Below are 25,142 nucleotides of genomic sequence, written 5' to 3'. Positions count from 1 at the left end.
TATTGGCATTATGGTTCATTGTTTAGCTAGTGTCAGGACATGGCCCTTTCTGGGTATAGATCGTTTATTGGCATTATGGTTCATTGTTTAGCTAGTGTCAGGACATGGCCCTTTCTGGGTATAGATCGTTTATTGGCATTATGGTTCATTGTTTAGCTAGTGTCAGGACATGGCCCTTTCTGGGTATAGATCGTTTATTGGCATTATGGTTCATTGTTTAGCTAGTGTCAGGACATGGCCCTTTCTGGGTATAGATCGTTTATTGGCATTATGGTTCATTGTTTAGCTAGTGTCAGGACATGGCCCTTTCTGGGTATAGATCGTTTATTGGCATTATGGTTGATTGTTTAGCTAGTGTCAGGACATGGCCCTTTCTGGGTATAGATCGTTTATTGGCATTATGGTTCATTGTTTAGCTAGTGTCAGGACATGGCCCTTTCTGGGTATAGATCGTTTATTGGCATTATGGTTCATTGTTTAGCTAGTGTCAGGACATGGCCCTTTCTGGGTATAGATCGTTTATTGGCATTATGGTTCTTTGTTTAGCTAGTGTCAGGACATGGCCCTTTCTGGGTATAGATCGTTTATTGGCATTATGGTTCATTGTTTAGCTAGTGTCAGGACATGGCCCTTTCTGGGTATAGATCGTTTATTGGCATTATGGTTCATTGTTTAGCTAGTGTCAGGACATGGCCCTTTCTGGGTATAGATCGTTTATTGGCATTATGGTTCATTGTTTAGCTAGTGTCAGGACATGGCCCTTTCTGGGTATAGATCGTTTATTGGCATTATGGTTGATTGTTTAGCTAGTGTCAGGACATGGCCCTTTCTGGGTATAGATCGTTTATTGGCATTATGGTTCATTGTTTAGCTAGTGTCAGGACATGGCCCTTTCTGGGTATAGATCGTTTATTGGCATTATGGTTCATTGTTTAGCTAGTGTCAGGACATGGCCCTTTCTGGGTATAGATCGTTTATTGGCATTATGGTTCTTTGTTTAGCTAGTGTCAGGACATGGCCCTTTCTGGGTATAGATCGTTTATTGGCATTATGGTTCATTGTTTAGCTAGTGTCAGGACATGGCCCTTTCTGGGTATAGATCGTTTATTGGCATTATGGTTCATTGTTTAGCTAGTGTCAGGACATGGCCCTTTCTGGGTATAGATCGTTTATTGGCATTATGGTTGATTGTTTAGCTAGTGTCAGGACATGGCCCTTTCTGGGTATAGATCGTTTATTGGCATTATGGTTGATTGTTTAGCTAGTGTCAGGACATGGCCCTTTCTGGGTATAGATCGTTTATTGGCATTATGGTTGATTGTTTAGCTAGTGTCAGGACATGGCCCTTTCTGGGTATAGATCGTTTATTGGCATTATGGTTCATTGTTTAGCTAGTGTCAGGACATGGCCCTTTCTGGGTATAGATCGTTTATTGGCATTATGGTTCATTGTTTAGCTAGTGTCAGGACATGGCCCTTTCTGGGTATAGATCGTTTATTGGCATTATGGTTCATTGTTTAGCTAGTGTCAGGACATGGCCCTTTCTGGGTATAGATCGTTTATTGGCATTATGGTTGATTGTTTAGCTAGTGTCAGGACATGGCCCTTTCTGGGTATAGATCGTTTATTGGCATTATGGTTCATTGTTTAGCTAGTGTCAGGACATGGCCCTTTCTGGGTATAGATCGTTTATTGGCATTATGGTTCATTGTTTAGCTAGTGTCAGGACATGGCCCTTTCTGGGTATAGATCGTTTATTGGCATTATGGTTCATTGTTTAGCTAGTGTCAGGACATGGCCCTTTCTGGGTATAGATCGTTTATTGGCATTATGGTTCATTGTTTAGCTAGTGTCAGGACATGGCCCTTTCTGGGTATAGATCGTTTATTGGCATTATGGTTCATTGTTTAGCTAGTGTCAGGACATGGCCCTTTCTGGGTATAGATCGTTTATTGGCATTATGGTTGATTGTTTAGCTAGTGTCAGGACATGGCCCTTTCTGGGTATAGATCGTTTATTGGCATTATGGTTGATTGTTTAGCTAGTGTCAGGACATGGCCCTTTCTGGGTATAGATCGTTTATTGGCATTATGGTTCATTGTTTAGCTAGTGTCAGGACATGGCCCTTTCTGGGTATAGATCGTTTATTGGCATTATGGTTCATTGTTTAGCTAGTGTCAGGACATGGCCCTTTCTGGGTATAGATCGTTTATTGGCATTATGGTTCATTGTTTAGCTAGTGTCAGGACATGGCCCTTTCTGGGTATAGATCGTTTATTGGCATTATGGTTCATTGTTTAGCTAGTGTCAGGACATGGCCCTTTCTGGGTATAGATCGTTTATTGGCATTATGGTTCATTGTTTAGCTAGTGTCAGGACATGGCCCTTTCTGGGTATAGATCGTTTATTGGCATTATGGTTGATTGTTTAGCTAGTGTCAGGACATGGCCCTTTCTGGGTATAGATCGTTTATTGGCATTATGGTTCATTGTTTAGCTAGTGTCAGGACATGGCCCTTTCTGGGTATAGATCGTTTATTGGCATTATGGTTGATTGTTTAGCTAGTGTCAGGACATGGCCCTTTCTGGGTATAGATCGTTTATTGGCATTATGGTTCATTGTTTAGCTAGTGTCAGGACATGGCCCTTTCTGGGTATAGATCGTTTATTGGCATTATGGTTCATTGTTTAGCTAGTGTCAGGACATGGCCCTTTCTGGGTATAGATCGTTTATTGGCATTATGGTTGATTGTTTAGCTAGTGTCAGGACATGGCCCTTTCTGGGTATAGATCGTTTATTGGCATTATGGTTCATTGTTTAGCTAGTGTCAGGACATGGCCCTTTCTGGGTATAGATCGTTTATTGGCATTATGGTTCATTGTTTAGCTAGTGTCAGGACATGGCCCTTTCTGGGTATAGATCGTTTATTGGCATTATGGTTGATTGTTTAGCTAGTGTCAGGACATGGCCCTTTCTGGGTATAGATCGTTTATTGGCATTATGGTTGATTGTTTAGCTAGTGTCAGGACATGGCCCTTTCTGGGTATAGATCGTTTATTGGCATTATGGTTGATTGTTTAGCTAGTGTCAGGACATGGCCCTTTCTGGGTATAGATCGTTTATTGGCATTATGGTTCATTGTTTAGCTAGTGTCAGGACATGGCCCTTTCTGGGTATAGATCGTTTATTGGCATTATGGTTCATTGTTTAGCTAGTGTCAGGACATGGCCCTTTCTGGGTATAGATCGTTTATTGGCATTATGGTTGATTGTTTAGCTAGTGTCAGGACATGGCCCTTTCTGGGTATAGATCGTTTATTGGCATTATGGTTGATTGTTTAGCTAGTGTCAGGACATGGCCCTTTCTGGGTATAGATCGTTTATTGGCATTATGGTTGATTGTTTAGCTAGTGTCAGGACATGGCCCTTTCTGGGTATAGATCGTTTATTGGCATTATGGTTCATTGTTTAGCTAGTGTCAGGACATGGCCCTTTCTGGGTATAGATCGTTTATTGGCATTATGGTTCATTGTTTAGCTAGTGTCAGGACATGGCCCTTTCTGGGTATAGATCGTTTATTGGCATTATGGTTCATTGTTTAGCTAGTGTCAGGACATGGCCCTTTCTGGGTATAGATCGTTTATTGGCATTATGGTTGATTGTTTAGCTAGTGTCAGGACATGGCCCTTTCTGGGTATAGATCGTTTATTGGCATTATGGTTCATTGTTTAGCTAGTGTCAGGACATGGCCCTTTCTGGGTATAGATCGTTTATTGGCATTATGGTTCATTGTTTAGCTAGTGTCAGGACATGGCCCTTTCTGGGTATAGATCGTTTATTGGCATTATGGTTCATTGTTTAGCTAGTGTCAGGACATGGCCCTTTCTGGGTATAGATCGTTTATTGGCATTATGGTTCATTGTTTAGCTAGTGTCAGGACATGGCCCTTTCTGGGTATAGATCGTTTATTGGCATTATGGTTCATTGTTTAGCTAGTGTCAGGACATGGCCCTTTCTGGGTATAGATCGTTTATTGGCATTATGGTTGATTGTTTAGCTAGTGTCAGGACATGGCCCTTTCTGGGTATAGATCGTTTATTGGCATTATGGTTCATTGTTTAGCTAGTGTCAGGACATGGCCCTTTCTGGGTATAGATCGTTTATTGGCATTATGGTTCATTGTTTAGCTAGTGTCAGGACATGGCCCTTTCTGGGTATAGATCGTTTATTGGCATTATGGTTCATTGTTTAGCTAGTGTCAGGACATGGCCCTTTCTGGGTATAGATCGTTTATTGGCATTATGGTTCATTGTTTAGCTAGTGTCAGGACATGGCCCTTTCTGGGTATAGATCGTTTATTGGCATTATGGTTCATTGTTTAGCTAGTGTCAGGACATGGCCCTTTCTGGGTATAGATCGTTTATTGGCATTATGGTTCATTGTTTAGCTAGTGTCAGGACATGGCCCTTTCTGGGTATAGATCGTTTATTGGCATTATGGTTCATTGTTTAGCTAGTGTCAGGACATGGCCCTTTCTGGGTATAGATCGTTTATTGGCATTATGGTTCATTGTTTAGCTAGTGTCAGGACATGGCCCTTTCTGGGTATAGATCGTTTATTGGCATTATGGTTGATTGTTTAGCTAGTGTCAGGACATGGCCCTTTCTGGGTATAGATCGTTTATTGGCATTATGGTTCATTGTTTAGCTAGTGTCAGGACATGGCCCTTTCTGGGTATAGATCGTTTATTGGCATTATGGTTCATTGTTTAGCTAGTGTCAGGACATGGCCCTTTCTGGGTATAGATCGTTTATTGGCATTATGGTTCTTTGTTTAGCTAGTGTCAGGACATGGCCCTTTCTGGGTATAGATCGTTTATTGGCATTATGGTTCATTGTTTAGCTAGTGTCAGGACATGGCCCTTTCTGGGTATAGATCGTTTATTGGCATTATGGTTCATTGTTTAGCTAGTGTCAGGACATGGCCCTTTCTGGGTATAGATCGTTTATTGGCATTATGGTTCATTGTTTAGCTAGTGTCAGGACATGGCCCTTTCTGGGTATAGATCGTTTATTGGCATTATGGTTGATTGTTTAGCTAGTGTCAGGACATGGCCCTTTCTGGGTATAGATCGTTTATTGGCATTATGGTTCATTGTTTAGCTAGTGTCAGGACATGGCCCTTTCTGGGTATAGATCGTTTATTGGCATTATGGTTCATTGTTTAGCTAGTGTCAGGACATGGCCCTTTCTGGGTATAGATCGTTTATTGGCATTATGGTTCTTTGTTTAGCTAGTGTCAGGACATGGCCCTTTCTGGGTATAGATCGTTTATTGGCATTATGGTTCATTGTTTAGCTAGTGTCAGGACATGGCCCTTTCTGGGTATAGATCGTTTATTGGCATTATGGTTCATTGTTTAGCTAGTGTCAGGACATGGCCCTTTCTGGGTATAGATCGTTTATTGGCATTATGGTTGATTGTTTAGCTAGTGTCAGGACATGGCCCTTTCTGGGTATAGATCGTTTATTGGCATTATGGTTGATTGTTTAGCTAGTGTCAGGACATGGCCCTTTCTGGGTATAGATCGTTTATTGGCATTATGGTTGATTGTTTAGCTAGTGTCAGGACATGGCCCTTTCTGGGTATAGATCGTTTATTGGCATTATGGTTCATTGTTTAGCTAGTGTCAGGACATGGCCCTTTCTGGGTATAGATCGTTTATTGGCATTATGGTTCATTGTTTAGCTAGTGTCAGGACATGGCCCTTTCTGGGTATAGATCGTTTATTGGCATTATGGTTCATTGTTTAGCTAGTGTCAGGACATGGCCCTTTCTGGGTATAGATCGTTTATTGGCATTATGGTTGATTGTTTAGCTAGTGTCAGGACATGGCCCTTTCTGGGTATAGATCGTTTATTGGCATTATGGTTCATTGTTTAGCTAGTGTCAGGACATGGCCCTTTCTGGGTATAGATCGTTTATTGGCATTATGGTTCATTGTTTAGCTAGTGTCAGGACATGGCCCTTTCTGGGTATAGATCGTTTATTGGCATTATGGTTCATTGTTTAGCTAGTGTCAGGACATGGCCCTTTCTGGGTATAGATCGTTTATTGGCATTATGGTTCATTGTTTAGCTAGTGTCAGGACATGGCCCTTTCTGGGTATAGATCGTTTATTGGCATTATGGTTCATTGTTTAGCTAGTGTCAGGACATGGCCCTTTCTGGGTATAGATCGTTTATTGGCATTATGGTTGATTGTTTAGCTAGTGTCAGGACATGGCCCTTTCTGGGTATAGATCGTTTATTGGCATTATGGTTGATTGTTTAGCTAGTGTCAGGACATGGCCCTTTCTGGGTATAGATCGTTTATTGGCATTATGGTTCATTGTTTAGCTAGTGTCAGGACATGGCCCTTTCTGGGTATAGATCGTTTATTGGCATTATGGTTCATTGTTTAGCTAGTGTCAGGACATGGCCCTTTCTGGGTATAGATCGTTTATTGGCATTATGGTTCATTGTTTAGCTAGTGTCAGGACATGGCCCTTTCTGGGTATAGATCGTTTATTGGCATTATGGTTCATTGTTTAGCTAGTGTCAGGACATGGCCCTTTCTGGGTATAGATCGTTTATTGGCATTATGGTTCATTGTTTAGCTAGTGTCAGGACATGGCCCTTTCTGGGTATAGATCGTTTATTGGCATTATGGTTGATTGTTTAGCTAGTGTCAGGACATGGCCCTTTCTGGGTATAGATCGTTTATTGGCATTATGGTTCATTGTTTAGCTAGTGTCAGGACATGGCCCTTTCTGGGTATAGATCGTTTATTGGCATTATGGTTGATTGTTTAGCTAGTGTCAGGACATGGCCCTTTCTGGGTATAGATCGTTTATTGGCATTATGGTTCATTGTTTAGCTAGTGTCAGGACATGGCCCTTTCTGGGTATAGATCGTTTATTGGCATTATGGTTCATTGTTTAGCTAGTGTCAGGACATGGCCCTTTCTGGGTATAGATCGTTTATTGGCATTATGGTTGATTGTTTAGCTAGTGTCAGGACATGGCCCTTTCTGGGTATAGATCGTTTATTGGCATTATGGTTGATTGTTTAGCTAGTGTCAGGACATGGCCCTTTCTGGGTATAGATCGTTTATTGGCATTATGGTTGATTGTTTAGCTAGTGTCAGGACATGGCCCTTTCTGGGTATAGATCGTTTATTGGCATTATGGTTCATTGTTTAGCTAGTGTCAGGACATGGCCCTTTCTGGGTATAGATCGTTTATTGGCATTATGGTTCATTGTTTAGCTAGTGTCAGGACATGGCCCTTTCTGGGTATAGATCGTTTATTGGCATTATGGTTCTTTGTTTAGCTAGTGTCAGGACATGGCCCTTTCTGGGTATAGATCGTTTATTGGCATTATGGTTCATTGTTTAGCTAGTGTCAGGACATGGCCCTTTCTGGGTATAGATCGTTTATTGGCATTATGGTTGATTGTTTATTTAGTGTCAGGACATGGCCCTTTCTGGGTATAGATCGTTTATTGGCATTATGGTTGATTGTTTAGCTAGTGTCAGGACATGGCCCTTTCTGGGTATAGATCGTTTATTGGCATTATGGTTGATTGTTTAGCTAGTGTCAGGACATGGCCCTTTCTGGGTATAGATCGTTTATTGGCATTATGGTTCATTGTTTAGCTAGTGTCAGGACATGGCCCTTTCTGGGTATAGATCGTTTATTGGCATTATGGTTCATTGTTTAGCTAGTGTCAGGACATGGCCCTTTCTGGGTATAGATCGTTTATTGGCATTATGGTTCATTGTTTAGCTAGTGTCAGGACATGGCCCTTTCTGGGTATAGATCGTTTATTGGCATTATGGTTCATTGTTTAGCTAGTGTCAGGACATGGCCCTTTCTGGGTATAGATCGTTTATTGGCATTATGGTTGATTGTTTAGCTAGTGTCAGGACATGGCCCTTTCTGGGTATAGATCGTTTATTGGCATTATGGTTCATTGTTTAGCTAGTGTCAGGACATGGCCCTTTCTGGGTATAGATCGTTTATTGGCATTATGGTTCATTGTTTAGCTAGTGTCAGGACATGGCCCTTTCTGGGTATAGATCGTTTATTGGCATTATGGTTCATTGTTTAGCTAGTGTCAGGACATGGCCCTTTCTGGGTATAGATCGTTTATTGGCATTATGGTTCATTGTTTAGCTAGTGTCAGGACATGGCCCTTTCTGGGTATAGATCGTTTATTGGCATTATGGTTCATTGTTTAGCTAGTGTCAGGACATGGCCCTTTCTGGGTATAGATCGTTTATTGGCATTATGGTTGATTGTTTAGCTAGTGTCAGGACATGGCCCTTTCTGGGTATAGATCGTTTATTGGCATTATGGTTGATTGTTTAGCTAGTGTCAGGACATGGCCCTTTCTGGGTATAGATCGTTTATTGGCATTATGGTTGATTGTTTAGCTAGTGTCAGGACATGGCCCTTTCTGGGTATAGATCGTTTATTGGCATTATGGTTCATTGTTTAGCTAGTGTCAGGACATGGCCCTTTCTGGGTATAGATCGTTTATTGGCATTATGGTTCATTGTTTAGCTAGTGTCAGGACATGGCCCTTTCTGGCTATAGATCGTTTATTGGCATTATGGTTCTTTGTTTAGCTAGTGTCAGGACATGGCCCTTTCTGGGTATAGATCGTTTATTGGCATTATGGTTGATTGTTTATTTAGTGTCAGGACATGGCCCTTTCTGGGTATAGATCGTTTATTGGCATTATGGTTGATTGTTTAGCTAGTGTCAGGACATGGCCCTTTCTGGGTATAGATTGTTTATTGGCATTATGGTTGATTGTTTAGCTAGTGTCAGGACATGGCCCTTTCTGGGTATAGATCGTTTATTGGCATTATGGTTGATTGTTTAGCTAGTGTCAGGACATGGCCCTTTCTGGGTATAGATCGTTTATTGGCATTATGGTTGATTGTTTAGCTAGTGTCAGGACATGGCCCTTTCTGGGTATAGATCGTTTATTGGCATTATGGTTCATTGTTTAGCTAGTGTCAGGACATGGCCCTTTCTGGGTATAGATCGTTTATTGGCATTATGGTTCATTGTTTAGCTAGTGTCAGGACATGGCCCTTTCTGGGTATAGATCGTTTATTGGCATTATGGTTCATTGTTTAGCTAGTGTCAGGACATGGCCCTTTCTGGGTATAGATCGTTTATTGGCATTATGGTTCATTGTTTAGCTAGTGTCAGGACATGGCCCTTTCTGGGTATAGATCGTTTATTGGCATTATGGTTCATTGTTTAGCTAGTGTCAGGACATGGCCCTTTCTGGGTATAGATCGTTTATTGGCATTATGGTTGATTGTTTAGCTAGTGTCAGGACATGGCCCTTTCTGGGTATAGATCGTTTATTGGCATTATGGTTCATTGTTTAGCTAGTGTCAGGACATGGCCCTTTCTGGGTATAGATCGTTTATTGGCATTATGGTTGATTGTTTAGCTAGTGTCAGGACATGGCCCTTTCTGGGTATATATCGTTTATTGGCATTATGGTTCATTGTTTAGCTAGTGTCAGGACATGGCCCTTTCTGGGTATAGATCGTTTATTGGCATTATGGTTCATTGTTTAGCTAGTGTCAGGACATGGCCCTTTCTGGGTATAGATCGTTTATTGGCATTATGGTTCATTGTTTAGCTAGTGTCAGGACATGGCCCTTTCTGGGTATAGATCGTTTATTGGCATTATGGTTCATTGTTTAGCTAGTGTCAGGACATGGCCCTTTCTGGGTATAGATCGTTTATTGGCATTATGGTTCATTGTTTAGCTAGTGTCAGGACATGGCCCTTTCTGGGTATAGATCGTTTATTGGCATTATGGTTGATTGTTTAGCTAGTGTCAGGACATGGCCCTTTCTGGGTATAGATCGTTTATTGGCATTATGGTTCATTGTTTAGCTAGTGTCAGGACATGGCCCTTTCTGGGTATAGATCGTTTATTGGCATTATGGTTCATTGTTTAGCTAGTGTCAGGACATGGCCCTTTCTGGGTATAGATCGTTTATTGGCATTATGGTTCATTGTTTAGCTAGTGTCAGGACATGGCCCTTTCTGGGTATAGATCGTTTATTGGCATTATGGTTCATTGTTTAGCTAGTGTCAGGACATGGCCCTTTCTGGGTATAGATCGTTTATTGGCATTATGGTTGATTGTTTAGCTAGTGTCAGGACATGGCCCTTTCTGGGTATAGATCGTTTATTGGCATTATGGTTCATTGTTTAGCTAGTGTCAGGACATGGCCCTTTCTGGGTATAGATCGTTTATTGGCATTATGGTTCATTGTTTAGCTAGTGTCAGGACATGGCCCTTTCTGGGTATAGATCGTTTATTGGCATTATGGTTGATTGTTTAGCTAGTGTCAGGACATGGCCCTTTCTGGGTATAGATCGTTTATTGGCATTATGGTTCATTGTTTAGCTAGTGTCAGGACATGGCCCTTTCTGGGTATAGATCGTTTATTGGCATTATGGTTGATTGTTTAGCTAGTGTCAGGACATGGCCCTTTCTGGGTATAGATCGTTTATTGGCATTATGGTTCATTGTTTAGCTAGTGTCAGGACATGGCCCTTTCTGGGTATAGATCGTTTATTGGCATTATGGTTCATTGTTTAGCTAGTGTCAGGACATGGCCCTTTCTGGGTATAGATCGTTTATTGGCATTATGGTTCATTGTTTAGCTAGTGTCAGGACATGGCCCTTTCTGGGTATAGATCGTTTATTGGCATTATGGTTGATTGTTTAGCTTATGTCAGGACATGGCCCTTTCTGGGTATAGATCGTTTATTGGCATTATGGTTGATTGTTTAGCTAGTGTCAGGACATGGCCCTTTCTGGGTATAGATCGTTTATTGGCATTATGGTTCATTGTTTAGCTAGTGTCAGGACATGGCCCTTTCTGGGTATAGATCGTTTATTGGCATTATGGTTGATTGTTTAGCTAGTGTCAGGACATGGCCCTTTCTGGGTATAGATCGTTTATTGGCATTATGGTTGATTGTTTAGCTAGTGTCAGGACATGGGCCTTTCTGGGTATAGATCGTGGCATCCCCCATATCTGTGATTGAGGAAAAATACTAATTCATTAATTAGAAGACTAATTGATCAGATATGAAAATATCTGAAAAGTTGTATTAGGAAAATTATAACTTTGTAACCTGAAGATTTTCCTAGGTGCCCCGACTTCCTAGTTAATTACATTTACATGATTAGTTTATTCACGTAAAATTAATTACGGAGAATTGATTTGATAAAATAACAGACTTTACTTTAAAGATGCCAAAGACACGACACTAGCTAGCTAGCTACATATACATTTCACCAGATGATTACATGACCCATCAAGTTAGCCAGGTGTGTCTGACGGTGATTACGGCTATCTATTTTATAATAATGCCGAAATATTTGTATCTGGAATTTGTCTTTCAGCATCAGTAGAACACACCTGTCTCTCCTCCACCAGTCATACAAGGAGAATGGTCTAATGCCTCCCATCAACAAAAAAAACTCTCAGATCTACAGTAGTGACAGATAGTAGGGGTTAGAGGTCAAGCCTCTCAGATCTACAGTAGTGACTGATAGTAGGGGTTAGAGGTCAAGCCTCTCAGATCTACAGTAGTGACTGATAGTAGGGGTTAGAAGTTAATCCTCTCAGATCTACAGTAGTGGCTGATAGTAGGGGTTAGAGGTCAATCCTCTCAGATCTACAGTAGTGACTGATAGTAGGGGTTAGAGGTCAATCCTCTCAGATCTAGAGTAGTGACTGATAGTAGGGGTTAGAGGTCAATCCTCTCAGATCTACAGTAGTGACTGATAGTAGGGGTTAGGGGTCAATCCTCTCAGATCTACAGTAGTGACTGAGAGTAGGGGTTAGAGGTCAATCCTCTCAGATCTACAGTAGTGACTGATAGTAGGGGTTAGGGGTCAATCCTCTCAGAATAACACAGATGAGCACATGGGAATGGTTGGCTTTAATGGATATGACCCTAGTCCAGGGGTGGAAGGAGTGGCAATGAAGAAATATACAGTGGTAGAGGAGGAAGTATAGACAAAATATTATACTCTCTCTTCCTCTGTTTCACCACGTTGTCAGCAGGGCCTTTTGGTCAGAACAGGAAGGAGGAGGAAGGTCTATAACTGAAGATCACAGAGTCTCCCTGAGCAGCAAGACAGGATGGAACTCACACCACTCTGCTGGCAGCTCTGTAAGTACCCTCTCTCTCTCTCTCTGTGTGTGTGTGTGTGTGTGTGTGTGTGTGTGTGTGTGTGTGTGTGTGTGTGTGTGTGTGTGTGTGTGTGTGTGTGTGTGTGTGTGTGTGTGTGTGTGTGTGTGTGTGTGTGTGTGTGTGTGTGTGTGTGTGTGTGTGTGTGTGTGTGTGTGTGTGTGTGGCTGGTTGGCTGGCTACTCTGTTAGTAGTCTACTGTTTCCTCCTCTAGGGGGGTCAGGGTCTCAGTGTGTCAGAACAGGAAGGAGGAGGAGTACTGTCTATAACTGGAGATCACAGAGTCTCACTCAGCATCAAGACATGATGGAACTCACTCCACTCTGCTGGCTACTCTGTAAGTACTCTCTCTCTGTGTGTGTGTGTGTGTGTGTGTGTGTGTGTGTGTGTGTGTGTGTGTGTGTGTGTGTGTGTGTGTGTGTGTGTGTGTGTGTGTGTGTGTGTGTGTGTGTGTGTGTGTGTGTGTGTGTGTGTGTGTGTGTGTGTGTGTGTGTGTGTGTGTGTTGGCAGGTGAGATGGAACATCTTGTGATTATCTGTATGGTTTAATATCTATATAGTTTAATATCTATATAGTTTAATATCTATATAGTTTAATATCTATGTAGTTTAATATCTATATAGTTTAATATCTGTATAGTTTAATATCTATATGGTTTAATATCTATATAGTTTAATATCTATATAGTTTAATATCTATATAGTTTAATATCTGTATAGTTTAATATCTATATGGTTTAATATCTGTATAGTTTAATATATATATGGTTTAATATCTATATAGTTTAATATCTATATAGTTTAATATCTATATAGTTTAATATCTGTATAGTTTAATATCTGTATAGTTTAATATCTATATTGTTTAATATCTGTATAGTTTAATATCTGTATAGTTTAATATCTATATTGTTTAATATCTGTATAGTTTAATATTTATATGGTTTAATATCTATATAGTTTAATATCTATATAGTTTAATATCTATATAGTTTAATATCTGTATAGTTTAATATCTATATGGTTTAACATCTATATGGTTTAATATCTATGTAGTTTTATATCTACATATTTTAGTATCTATGAAGTTTTATATCTATATAGTTTAATATCTATATAGATAAATATCTGTTTAGTTTAATATCTATATGATTTAATATCTATAGAGTTTAATATCTGTACAGTTTAATATCTATATAGTTTAATATCTATATAGTTTAATATCTGTATGGTTTAATATCTATATATTTTAATATCTATATGGTTTAATATATATATGTTTTAATATCTGTATAGTTTAATATCTATATAGTTTAATATCTATATGGTTTAATATCTGTACAGTTTAATATCTATGGAGTTTAATATCTATATAGTTTAATGTCTATATGGTTTAATATATTTATAGTTAAACATCTATATAGTTTAATATCTACATTTACATTTAAGTAATTTAGCAGACGCTCTTATCCAGAGCAACTTACAAATTGGTGCATTCACCTTATGATATCCAGTGGAACAACCACTTTACAATAGTGCATCTAACTCTTTTAAGGGGGGGGGGGGGGGGGTTAGAAGGATTACTTTATCCTATCCTAGGTATTCCTTAAAGAGGTGGGGTTTCAGGTGTCTCCGGAAGGTGGTGATTGACTCCGCTGACCTGGCGTCGTGAGGGAGTTTGTTCCACCATTGGGGTGCCAGAGCAGCGAACAGTTTTGACTGGGCTGAGCGGGAACTGTACTTCCTCAGAGGTAGGGAGGCGAGCAGGCCAGAGGTGGATGAACGCAGTGCCCTTGTTTGGGTGTAGGGCCTGATCAGAGCCTGAAGGTACGGAGGTGCCGTTCCCCTCACAGCTCCGTAGGCAAGCACCATGGTCTTGTAGCGGATGCGAGCTTCAACTGGAAGCCAGTGGAGAGAGTGGAGGAGGGGGGCGACGTGAGAAAACTATCTTGTTTAATATCTGTATAGTTAAATATATATATGGTTTAGTATCTATATAGTTTAATATCTGTATATTTTAACATCTGTATGGTAAATATATATGGTAATATGTAAATATGTATGGTAAATATCTATATAAAGTAGTTTAAAATCTGTATGGGTTAATATCTGTATGGTTTAATATCTATATGGGTTAGTATCTATATGGTTAAATATCTGTATGGATTAATATCTATATGGGTTAGTATCTATATGGTTAAATATCTATGTGGTTTAATATCTGTGTAGTTTAATATCTATATAGTTTAATATCTATATGGATTAGTATCTATATGGTTAAATATCTATGTGGTTTAATATCTGTGTAGTTTAATATCTATATAGTTCAATATCTGTATGGTTTCATATCAGTATAGTTTAATATCTGTATGGTTTAATATCTATATAGTTTCATATCTGTATAGTTTAATATCTACATAATTTAATATCTATATAGTTTAATATCTGTAGATATCAGAAAGATATATCTATTTATCGCAGTCTAATACCTCCCATCTATGTTTAATATCTGGTATTTAATATGGTTTTATATCTATTTGGTTTAATATGTGTATGGTTTACTATATGTATGGTTTAACATGAATATAGTTTAATATGTGTATGGTTAAATATCTATATTGTTTAATATCTAAATAGTTTATTATATTGTTTAATATCTATATACATAGATTAGAGGTCGACCGATTATGATTTTTCAACGCCAATACTGGTACCGATTATTGGAGGACCAAAAAAGCCGATACCGATTAATCGGCCAATTTTGTATTTTTTTTGTAATAATATTGGATGTTCTTATAGGCACTTTAGTATGGCCAGTGTAACAGTATAGCTTCCATCCCTCTCCTCGCTCCTACCTGGGCTCGAACCAGGAACACAACGACAACAGCCACCCTCGAAGCAGTGTTACCCATGCAGAGCAAGGGGAACAACTACTCCAAGTCTCAGAGCGATTGACGTTTGAAACGCTATTAGCGCGCACCCTGCTAACTAGTTAGCCATTTCACATCGGTTACACCAGCCTAATCTCGGGAGTGGATAGGCTTGAAGCACAGCGAAGAGCTTCTGGCAAAACGCAGGAAAGTGTTGAATGAATGCTTACGAGCCTGCTGCTTCCTACCACCGCTCAGTCAGACTGCTCTATCAAATCATAGACTTAGTTATAACATAATAACACAGAAATACGAGCCTTAGGTCATTAATATGGTCTAATCCAGAAACTATCATCCCGAAAACAAAACGTTTATTATTTCAGTGAAATACGGAACCGTTCCGTATTTTATCTAACGGGTGGCATCCATAAGTCTAAATATTCCTGTTACATTGCACAACCTTCAATGTTCTGTCATAATTACATAAAATTCTGGCAAATTAGGCGGCCCAAACTGTTGCATATACACTGACTCTGCGTGCAATGAACGCAAGAGAAGTGACACAATTTCACCTGGTTAATATTTCCTGCTAACCTGGATTTCTTTTAGCTAAATATGCAGGTTTACAAATATATACTTCTGTGTATTGATTTTAAGAAAGGCATTGATGTTTATGGTTAGGTACACATTGGAGCAACGATACGCACCGCATCGATTATATGCAACGCAGGACACGCTAGATAAACTAGTAATATCATCAACCATGTGTAATTAACTAGTGATTATGATTGATTGATTGTTTTTTATAAGATAAGTTTAATGCTAGCTAGCAACTTACCTTGGCTTCTACTGCATTCGCGTAACAGGCAGGCTCCTCGTGGAGTGCAATTTAATCAGGTGGTTAGAGCGTTGGACTAGTTAACAGTAAGGTTGCAAGATTGAATCCCCCGAGCTGACAAGGTAAAAATCTGTCGTTCTGCCCCTGAACAAGGCAGTTAACCCACCGTTCCTAGGCCGACATTGAAAATAAGAATATGTTCTTAACTGACTTGCCCTAACCCTAATCCCACCGTACCTTCTCTGCTATGCAATCTGGTTTCCGAGCTGGTCATGGGTGCACTTCAGCCACTCTCAAGGTCCGAAACGACATCCTAACCACCATCGATAAAAGACAATACTGTGTAGCCGTATTCATTGACCTGGCCAATGCTTTCGAATTTGTCAATCACCATATTCTTATCGGCAGACTCAACAGCCTTGGTTTCTCAAATGATTGCCTCGCCTGGTTCACCAACTACTTCTCAGACAGAGTTCAGAGTGTCAAATCGGAGGGCCTGTTGTCCGGACCTCTGGCAGTCTCTATGGGGGTGCCACAGGGTTCAATTCTCGGGCCAACTCTTTTCTCTGTATACATCAATGATGTCGCTCTTTTTGCTAGTGATTTTCTGATCCACCTCTATGCAGACGACACCAATCTGTACACTTCTGGCCCTTCTTTGGACACTGTGTTAACTAACCTCCAGACGAGCTTCAATGCCATACAACTCTCCTTCCGTGGACTCCAACTGCTCTTAAATGCAAGTAAAACTAAATAAATGCTCTTCAACCGATCACAGCCAGCACCAGCCCTCCCGTCCAGCATCACTACTCTGGACGGTTCTGACTTAGAATATTTAAATCAATCAAATGTATTTATGAAACCTTTCTTATATCAGCTGATGTCACAAAGTGCTGTACAGAAACCCAGCCTAAAACCCCAAACAACAAGCAATGCAGGTGTAGAAGCACGGTGAATAAGAAAACCTCTCTAGAAAGGCCAGAACCTAGGAAGAAACCTAGAGAGGAAACAGGCTATGAGGGGTGGCCAGTCCTCTTGCCGGTTGGAGATTATAACAGAACATGGCCAAGATGTTCAAATGTTCAAAGATAACTAACAGAATCAGATAATAATAATCACAATGGTTGTCGAGGGTGCAACAGGTCAGCACCTCAGGAGTAAATGTCAGTTGGCTTTTCATAGCCGATCATTCAGAGTATCTCTACCACTCCTGCTGTGTCTAGAGAGTTGAAAACAGCAGGTCTGGGACAGGTAGCACGTCCGGTGAACAGGTCAGGGTTCTATGTTGACAATTACAAATACCGGCTCTGACTTAGAATACGTGGACAACTACAAATACCTAGGTGTCTGGTTAGACTGTAAACTCTCCTTCCAAACTCAAATTAAGCATCTCCAATCCAAAATTAAATCTAGAATCGGCGTCCTATTTCGCAACAAAGCATCCTTCACTCACGCCGCCAAACATACCCTCGTAAAACTGACTATCCTACCGATCCTTGACTTCAGCGATGTCATTTATAAAATAGCCTCCAACACTCTACTCAGCAAATTGGATGCAGTCTATCACAGTGGCATCCGTTTTGTCACCAAAGCCCCATACACTACCCACCACTGCGACCTGTACACTCTCGTTGGCTGGCCCTCGCTTCATATTCGTTGCCAAACCCACTGGCTCCAGGTAATCTAAGTCTTTGCTAGGTAAAGCCCCGCCTTATCTCAGCTCACTGGTCACCATAGCAGCACCCACCCATAGCAACTACCTTTAAGCATCAGCTGTCAGAGCAGCTCACAGATCACTGCACCTGTACATAGCCCATCTGTAAATAGCCCATCCAACAACCTCATCCACATATTGTTATTTATTATTATTTTTTGCTCCTTTGCACCGCAGTATCTCTACTTGCACATTCATCTTCTGCACATCTATCACTCCATTGTTAAATTGCTAAATTGTAATTACTTAGCCACTACGGCCTATTTATGGCCTTACCTCCCTAATCTTACCTCATTTGCACACACAGTATATAGATGTTTTTCTATTATGTTATTGACTGTACGTTTGTTTATTCCATGTGTAACTCTGTGTTGTTGTTTGTGTCGCACTGCTTTGCTTTATCTTGGCCAGGTCACAGTTGTAAATGAGAACTTGTTCTCAACTGGCCGACCTGGTTAAATAAAGGCGAAATTTATATTTTTTTAAAGTGGGGGTAATGGGACTGTAGTCTTGTCACAGCCAGGTCAGCAGGGGGGGTAATGGGACTGTAGTCTTGTCTCAGCCAGGTAACAGGGGGGGTAATGGGACTGTAGTCCTGTCTCAGCCAGGTCAGCAGGGGGGTGATGGGACTGTAGTCTTGTCTCAGTCAGGTCAGCAGGGGGGGTGATGGGACTGTAGTCTTGTCTCAGCCATGTCAGCAGGGGGGGTAATGGGACTGTAGTCTTGTCTCAGCCAGGTCAGCAGGGGGGGGGGGTAATGGGACTGTAGTCTTGTCTCAGCCAGGTCAGCAGGGGGGGGGGTAATGGGACTGTAGTCTTGTCTCAGCCGGGTCAGCAGGGTAATGGGACTGTAGTCTTGTCTCAGCCAGGTCAGCAGGGGGGTAGTGGGACTGTAGTCTTGTCACAGCCAGGTCAGCAGGGGGGGTAATGGGACTGTAGTCTTGTCTCAGCCAGGTCAGCAGGGGGGGTAATGGGACTGTAGTCTTGTCTCAGCCAGGTCAGCAGGGGGGGGGGGGGGGGGTAATGGGACTGTAGTCTTGTCTCAGCCAGGTCAGCAGGGGGGGGGGGGTAATGGGACTGTAGTCTTGTCTCAGCCGGGTCAGCAGGGTAATGGGACTGTAGTCTTGTCTCAGCCAGGTCAACAGGGGGGGTAATGGGACTGTAGTCATGTCTCAGCCAGGTCAGCAGGGGGGTAATGGAACTGTTGTCTTGTCTCAGCCAGGTCAGACAATCTGGACCCTCTCTTTCTAAAATGTTCTTTTTTTTACTGTAGTCATACAGTAATATAATACTATACATAAGTCCCAACTGATACCTCTCCTCCATGTGACCTACTTGTTGTCTGTACTGACATGTGTCCTACTTGTTGTTTGTACTGACATGTGACCTACTTGTTGTCTGTACTGACATGTGACCTACTTGTTGTCTGTACTGACATGTGTCCTACTTGTTGTCTGTTCTGACATGTATAACTGATACCTCTCCTCCATGTGACCTACTTGTTGTCTGTACTGACATGTGACCTACTTGTTGTCTGTACTGACATGTGTCCTACTTGTTGTCTGTACTGACATGTGACCTACTTGTTGTCTGTACTGACATGAGACCTACTTGTTGTCTGTACTGTCATGTATAACTGATACCTCTCCTCCATGTGACCTACTTGTTGTCTGTACTGACATGTGTCCTACTTGTTGTCTGTATTGTCATGTATAACTGATACCTCTCCTCCATGTGACCTACTTGTTGTCTGTACTGACATGTGACCTACTTGTTGTCTGTACTGACATGTGTCCTACTTGTTGTCTGTACTGCCATGTGACCTACTTGTTGTCTGTACTGACATGTATAACTGATACCTCTCCTCCATGTGTCCTACTTGTTGTTTGTACTGACATGTGTCCTACTTGTTGTCTGTACTGACATGTGACCTACTTGTTGTCTGTACTGCCATGTGACCTACTTGTTGTCTGTAGTGACATGTATAACTGATACCTCTCCTCCATGTGACCTACTTGTTGTCTGTACTGACATGTGTCCTACTTGTTGTCTGTATTGTCATGTATAACTGATACCTCTCCTCCATGTGACCTACTTGTTGTCTGTACTGACATGTGACCTACTTGTTGTCTGTACTGACATGTTCCTACTTGTTGTATGTACTGCCATGTGACCTACTTGTTGTCTGTACTGACATGTATAACTGATACCTCTCCTCCATGTGTCCTACTTGTTGTCTGTACTGACATGTGTCCTACTTGTTGTATGTACTGCCATGTGACCTACTTGTTGTCTGTACTGACATGTATAACTGATACCTCTCCTCCATGTGACCTACTTGTTGTCTGTACTGACATGTGTTCTACTTGTTGTCTGTACTGACATGTGACCTACTTGTTGTCTGTACTGACATGTATAACTGATACCTCTCCTCCATGTGACCTACTTGTTTTCTGTACTGACATGTGACCTACTTGTTGTCTGTACTGACATGTGACCTACTTGTTGTCTGTACTGACATGTGTCCTACTTGTTGTCTGTACTGACATGTGTCCTACTTGTTGTCTGTGCTGACATGTGACCTACTTGTTGTCTGTACTGACATGTGACCTACTTGTTGTCTGTACTGACATGTGTCCTACTTGTTGTCTGTACTGACATGTGTCCTACTTGTTGTCTGTACTGACATGTGTCCTACTTATTGTCTGTACTGAAATGTATAACTGATACCTCTCCTCCATGTGACCTACTTGTTGTCTGTACTGACATGTGACCTACTTGTTGTCTGTACTGACATGTGTCCTACTTGTCGTCTGTACTGACATGTGACCTACTTGTTGTCTGTACTGACATGTATAACTGATACCTCTCCTCCATGTGACCTACTTGTTGTCTGTACTGACATGTGACCTACTTGTTGTCTGTTCTGACATGTATAACTGATACCTCTCCTCCATGTGACCTACTTGTTGTCTGTACTGACATGTGACCTACTTGTTGTCTGTACTGACATGTGACCTACTTGTTGTCTGTACTGACATGTGTCCTACTTGTTGTCTGTACTGACATGTGACCTACGTGTTGTCTGTACTGACATGAGACCTACTTGTTGTCTGTACTGTCCTGTATAACTGATACCTCTCCTCCATGTGACCTACTTGTTGTCTGTACTGACATGTGTCCTACTTGTTGTCTGTATTGTCATGTATAACTGATACCTCTCCTCCATGTGACCTACTTGTTGTCTGTACTGACATGTGACCTACTTGTTGTCTGTACTGACATGTGTCCTACTTGTTGTCTGTTCTGCCATGTGACCTACTTGTTGTCTGTACTGACATGTATAACTGATACCTCTCCTCCATGTGTCCTACTTGTTGTCTGTACTGACATGTGACCTACTTGTTGTCTGTACTGCCATGTGACCTACTTGTTGTCTGTACTGACATGTATAACTGATACCTCTCCTCCATGTGACCTACTTGTTGTCTGTACTGACATGTGACCTACTTGTTGTCTGTACTGACATGTGTCCTACTTGTTGTATGTACTGCCATGTGACCTACTTGTTGTCTGTACTGACATGTATAACTGATACCTCTCCTCCATGTGTCCTACTTGTTGTCTGTACTGACATGTGTTCTACTTGTTATCTGTACTGACATGTGACCTACTTGCTGTCTGTACTGACATTTATAACTGATACCTCTCCTCCATGTGACCTACTTGTTGTCTGTACTGACATGTGACCTACTTGTTGTCTGTACTGACATGTGACCTACTTGTTGTCTGTACTGACATGTGTCCTACTTGTTGTCTGTACTGACATGTGTCCTACTTGTTGTCTGTGCTGACATGTGACCTACTTGTTGTCTGTACTGACATGTGACCTACTTGTTGTCTGTACTGACATGTGTTCTACTTGTTGTCTGTACTGACATGTGTCCTACTTGTTGTCTGTACTGAAATGTATAACTGATACCTCTCCTCCATGTGACATACTTGTTGTCTGTACTGACATGTGACCTACTTGTTGTCTGTACTGACATGTGTCCTACTTGTTGTCTGTACTGACATGTGACCTACTTGTTGTCTGTACTGACATGTATAACTGATACCTCTAATCCATGTGACCTACTTGTTGTCTGTACTGACATGTGACCTACTTGTTGTCTGTACTGACATGTGTCCTACTTGTTGTCTGTACTGACATGTGTCCTACTTGTTGTCTGTACTGACATGTGTCCTACTTGTTGTCTGTACTGACATGAGGCCTACTTGTTGTCTGTTCTGACATGTATAACTGATACCTCTCCTCCATGTGACCTACTTGTTGTCTGTACTGACATGTGACCTACTTGTTGTCTGTACTAACATGTGACCTACTTGTTGTCTGTACTGACATGTGTCCTACTTGTTGTCTGTACTGACATGTGACCTACTTGTTGTCTGTACTGACATGAGACCTACTTGTTGTCTGTACTGTCCTGTATAACTGATACCTCTCCTCCATGTGACCTACTTGTTGTCTGTACTGACATGTGTCCTACTTGTTGTCTGTATTGTCATGTATAACTGATACCTCTCCTCCATGTGACCTACTTGTTGTCTGTACTGACATGTGACCTACTGGTTGTCTGTACTGACATGTGTCCTACTTGTTGTCTGTACTGACATGTGACCTACTTGTTGTCTGTACTGACATGTGTCCTACTTGTTGTCTGTACTGACATGTGTCCTACTTGTTGTCTGTACTGACATGTGTCCTACTTGTTGTCTGTACTGACATGTATAACTGATACCTCTCCTCCATGTGACCTACTTGTTGTCTGTACTGACATGTGACCTACTTGTTGTCTGTACTGACATGTGACCTACTTGTTGTCTGTACTGACATGTGTCCTACTTGTTGTCTGTACTGACATGTGTCCTACTTGTTGTGTGTACTGACATGTGTCCTACTTGTTGTCTGTACTGACATGTATAACTGATACCTCTCCTCCATGTGACCTACTTGTTGTCTGTACTGACATGTGACCTACTTGTTGTCTGTACTGACATGTGACCTACTTGTTGTCTGTACTGACATGTGTCCTACTTGTTGTCTGTACTGACATGTGACCTACTTGTTGTCTGTACTGTCATGTATAACTGATACCTCTCCTCCATGTGACCTACTTGTTGTCTGTACTGACATGTGTCCTACTTGTTGTCTGTATTGTCATGTATAACTGATACCTCTCCTCCATGTGACCTACTTGTTGTCTGTACTGACATGTGACCTACTTGTTGTCTGTACTGACATGTGACCTACTTGTTGTCTGTACTGCCATGTGACCTACTTGTTGTCTGTACTGACATGTATAACTGATACCTCTCCTCCATGTGTCCTACTTGTTGTCTGTACTGACATGTGACCTACTTGTTGTCTGTACTGACATGTGTCCTACTTGTTGTCTGTACTGACATGTATAACTGATACCTCTCCTCCATGTGACCTACTTGTTGTCTGTACTGACATGTGACCTACTTGTTGTCTGTATTGTCATGTATAACTGATACCTCTCCTCCATGTGACCTACTTGTTGTCTGTACTGACATGTGTCCTACTTGTTGTCTGTATTGTCATGTATAACTGATACCTCTCCTCCATGTGACCTACTTGTTGTCTGTACTGACATGTGACCTACTGGTTGTCTGTATTGTCATGTATAACTGATACCTCATTAGTTTGTATCTGAGAGTCTCCTCTTTCCATAGTGGGGTCATATTAGTTTGTATCTGAGAGTCTCCTCTTTCCATAGGTGGGTCATATTAGTTTGTAGCTGAGAGTCTCCTCTTTCCATAGTGGGGTCATATTAGTTTGTAGCTGAGAGTCTCCTCTTTCCATAGTGGGGTCATATTAGTTTGTATCTGAGAGTCTCCCCTTTCCATAGCGGGGACATATTAGTTTGTATCTCAGACACACTTTCCACCCAGATGTGGAAGGCCAACATAGGCTGATGCTGTGGATTTTTATGCAGCCAACGCAAATATCTCTTAAAACTTCTTGCCTCACGGATCCCTTTTACGGGATCATTTTCGTAAACAGCCGCTGAATTGCAGAGCGCCAAATTCAAAAATAATACAAAAAATATTTATAACATGGAATCACAAGTGAAATATACCAAAACACAGCTTAGCTTGTTGTTAATCCACCTATCGTATCAGATTTTAAAAATATGCTTTACAGCGAAAGCAATCCAAGCGTTTGTGAGTGTATCAATCACTGCTAGAACAGCTAGCCTTAAATTAGCTTGGTCACGAAGGTCAGAGAAGCAGTAAAATTAATCGCTTACCTTTGATAATCTTCGGATGTTTGCACTCACGAGACTCCCAGTTACACAATACATTTTATTCTTGTTCGATAAAGATTAGTTTTAACCAAAAACCGCCATTTGGTTTGTCCGTTATGTTCAGAAAACCACAAGCTCGTTCCGGTCCTGAAGGGCAGACGAAAATTCCAAAAAGTATCCGTAATGTTCGTAGAAACATGTCAAAGGTTTTTTATAATCAATCCTCATACATAATCGATCATATTTCAACCGGACGGTAAACTGTTCAATACTACAGAGAAAGAAAATGTTGAGCCACATCTCTCCTGCACAGAAACTAATCAAAGGACACCTGACGCATTTTGATAAATCTCACTCATTTTTCAAAATAAAAGCTTGAAACTATGTCTAAAGCCTGGTCACAGCCTGAGGAAGCCATTGGAAAATTAATCTGGTTGATACCCCTTTAAATGGAGGAGAGGCAAGCAATGGAACAGGGATAAAAATGGAACAGGGATAAAATAATTTAAAAAAGCACTTCCGGGTTGGAGGTCCTCAGGTTTTCGCCTGCAAAATCAGTTCTGTTATACTCACAGACAATATTTTGACAGTTTTGGATACTTCAAATCAAATCAAATCAAGTTTATTTTATATAGCCCTTCGTACATCAGCTAATATCTCGAAGTGCTGTACAGACACCCAGCCTAAAACCCCAAACAGCAAGCAATGCAGGTGTAGAAGCACGGTGGCTAGGAAAAACTCCCTAGAAAGGCAAGAACCTAGGAAGAAACCTAGAGAGGAACCAGGCTATGAGGGGTGGCCAGTCCTCTTCTGGCTGTGCTGGGTGGAGATTATAACAGAACTATGCCAAGATGTTCAAAATGTTCATAAGTGACAAGCATGGTCAAATAATAATCATGAATAATTTTCAGTTGGCTTTTCATAGCCGATCATCAAGAGTTGAAAATAGCAGGTCCGGGACAGGTGGCGGTTCCATAACCGCAGGCAGAACAGTTGAAACTGGAATAGCAGCAGGGCCAGGCGGACTGGGGACAGCAAGGAGTCATCATGCCCGGTTTGCCGTGACGTATGGTCCTAGGGCTCAGGTTCTCCGA

At 41.2% G+C, this 25,142-nt stretch overlaps 2 protein-coding genes across 7 annotated transcripts in view; both read left to right on the top strand.

Annotated features, from left to right (window-relative positions):
* Positions 1–25,142, top strand: part of LOC139561635 (butyrophilin subfamily 3 member A2-like) — a 1,433,431-nt gene that overhangs the window by 239,041 nt on the left and 1,169,248 nt on the right. The gene's annotated exons all lie outside the window — the stretch shown is intronic.
* LOC139561636 (low affinity immunoglobulin gamma Fc region receptor III-A-like) overlaps positions 12,095–25,142 on the top strand; it is a 44,213-nt gene continuing 31,165 nt past the window's right edge. The window contains exons 1-2 of one of the 5 annotated variants that reach the window (XM_071378867.1): positions 12,095–12,275; positions 12,508–12,630. In XM_071378867.1, the coding sequence (XP_071234968.1) occupies positions 12,245–12,275; positions 12,508–12,630 (154 nt within the window). In that variant the 5' untranslated portion in view covers positions 12,095–12,244. The remainder of the gene's footprint in view (positions 12,276–12,507; positions 12,631–25,142) is intronic. The other 4 variants (XM_071378869.1, XM_071378866.1, XM_071378865.1 and 1 more) reach the window with 4 other exon arrangements.

Source organism: Salvelinus alpinus, chromosome 31 (genome assembly GCF_045679555.1).
Source record: "Salvelinus alpinus chromosome 31, SLU_Salpinus.1, whole genome shotgun sequence".
Taxonomy (NCBI): domain Eukaryota; kingdom Metazoa; phylum Chordata; class Actinopteri; order Salmoniformes; family Salmonidae; genus Salvelinus; species Salvelinus alpinus.
The sequence above is the reverse complement of the archived record's forward strand: the minus strand, read 5'-3'. Positions and strand labels throughout refer to the sequence as shown.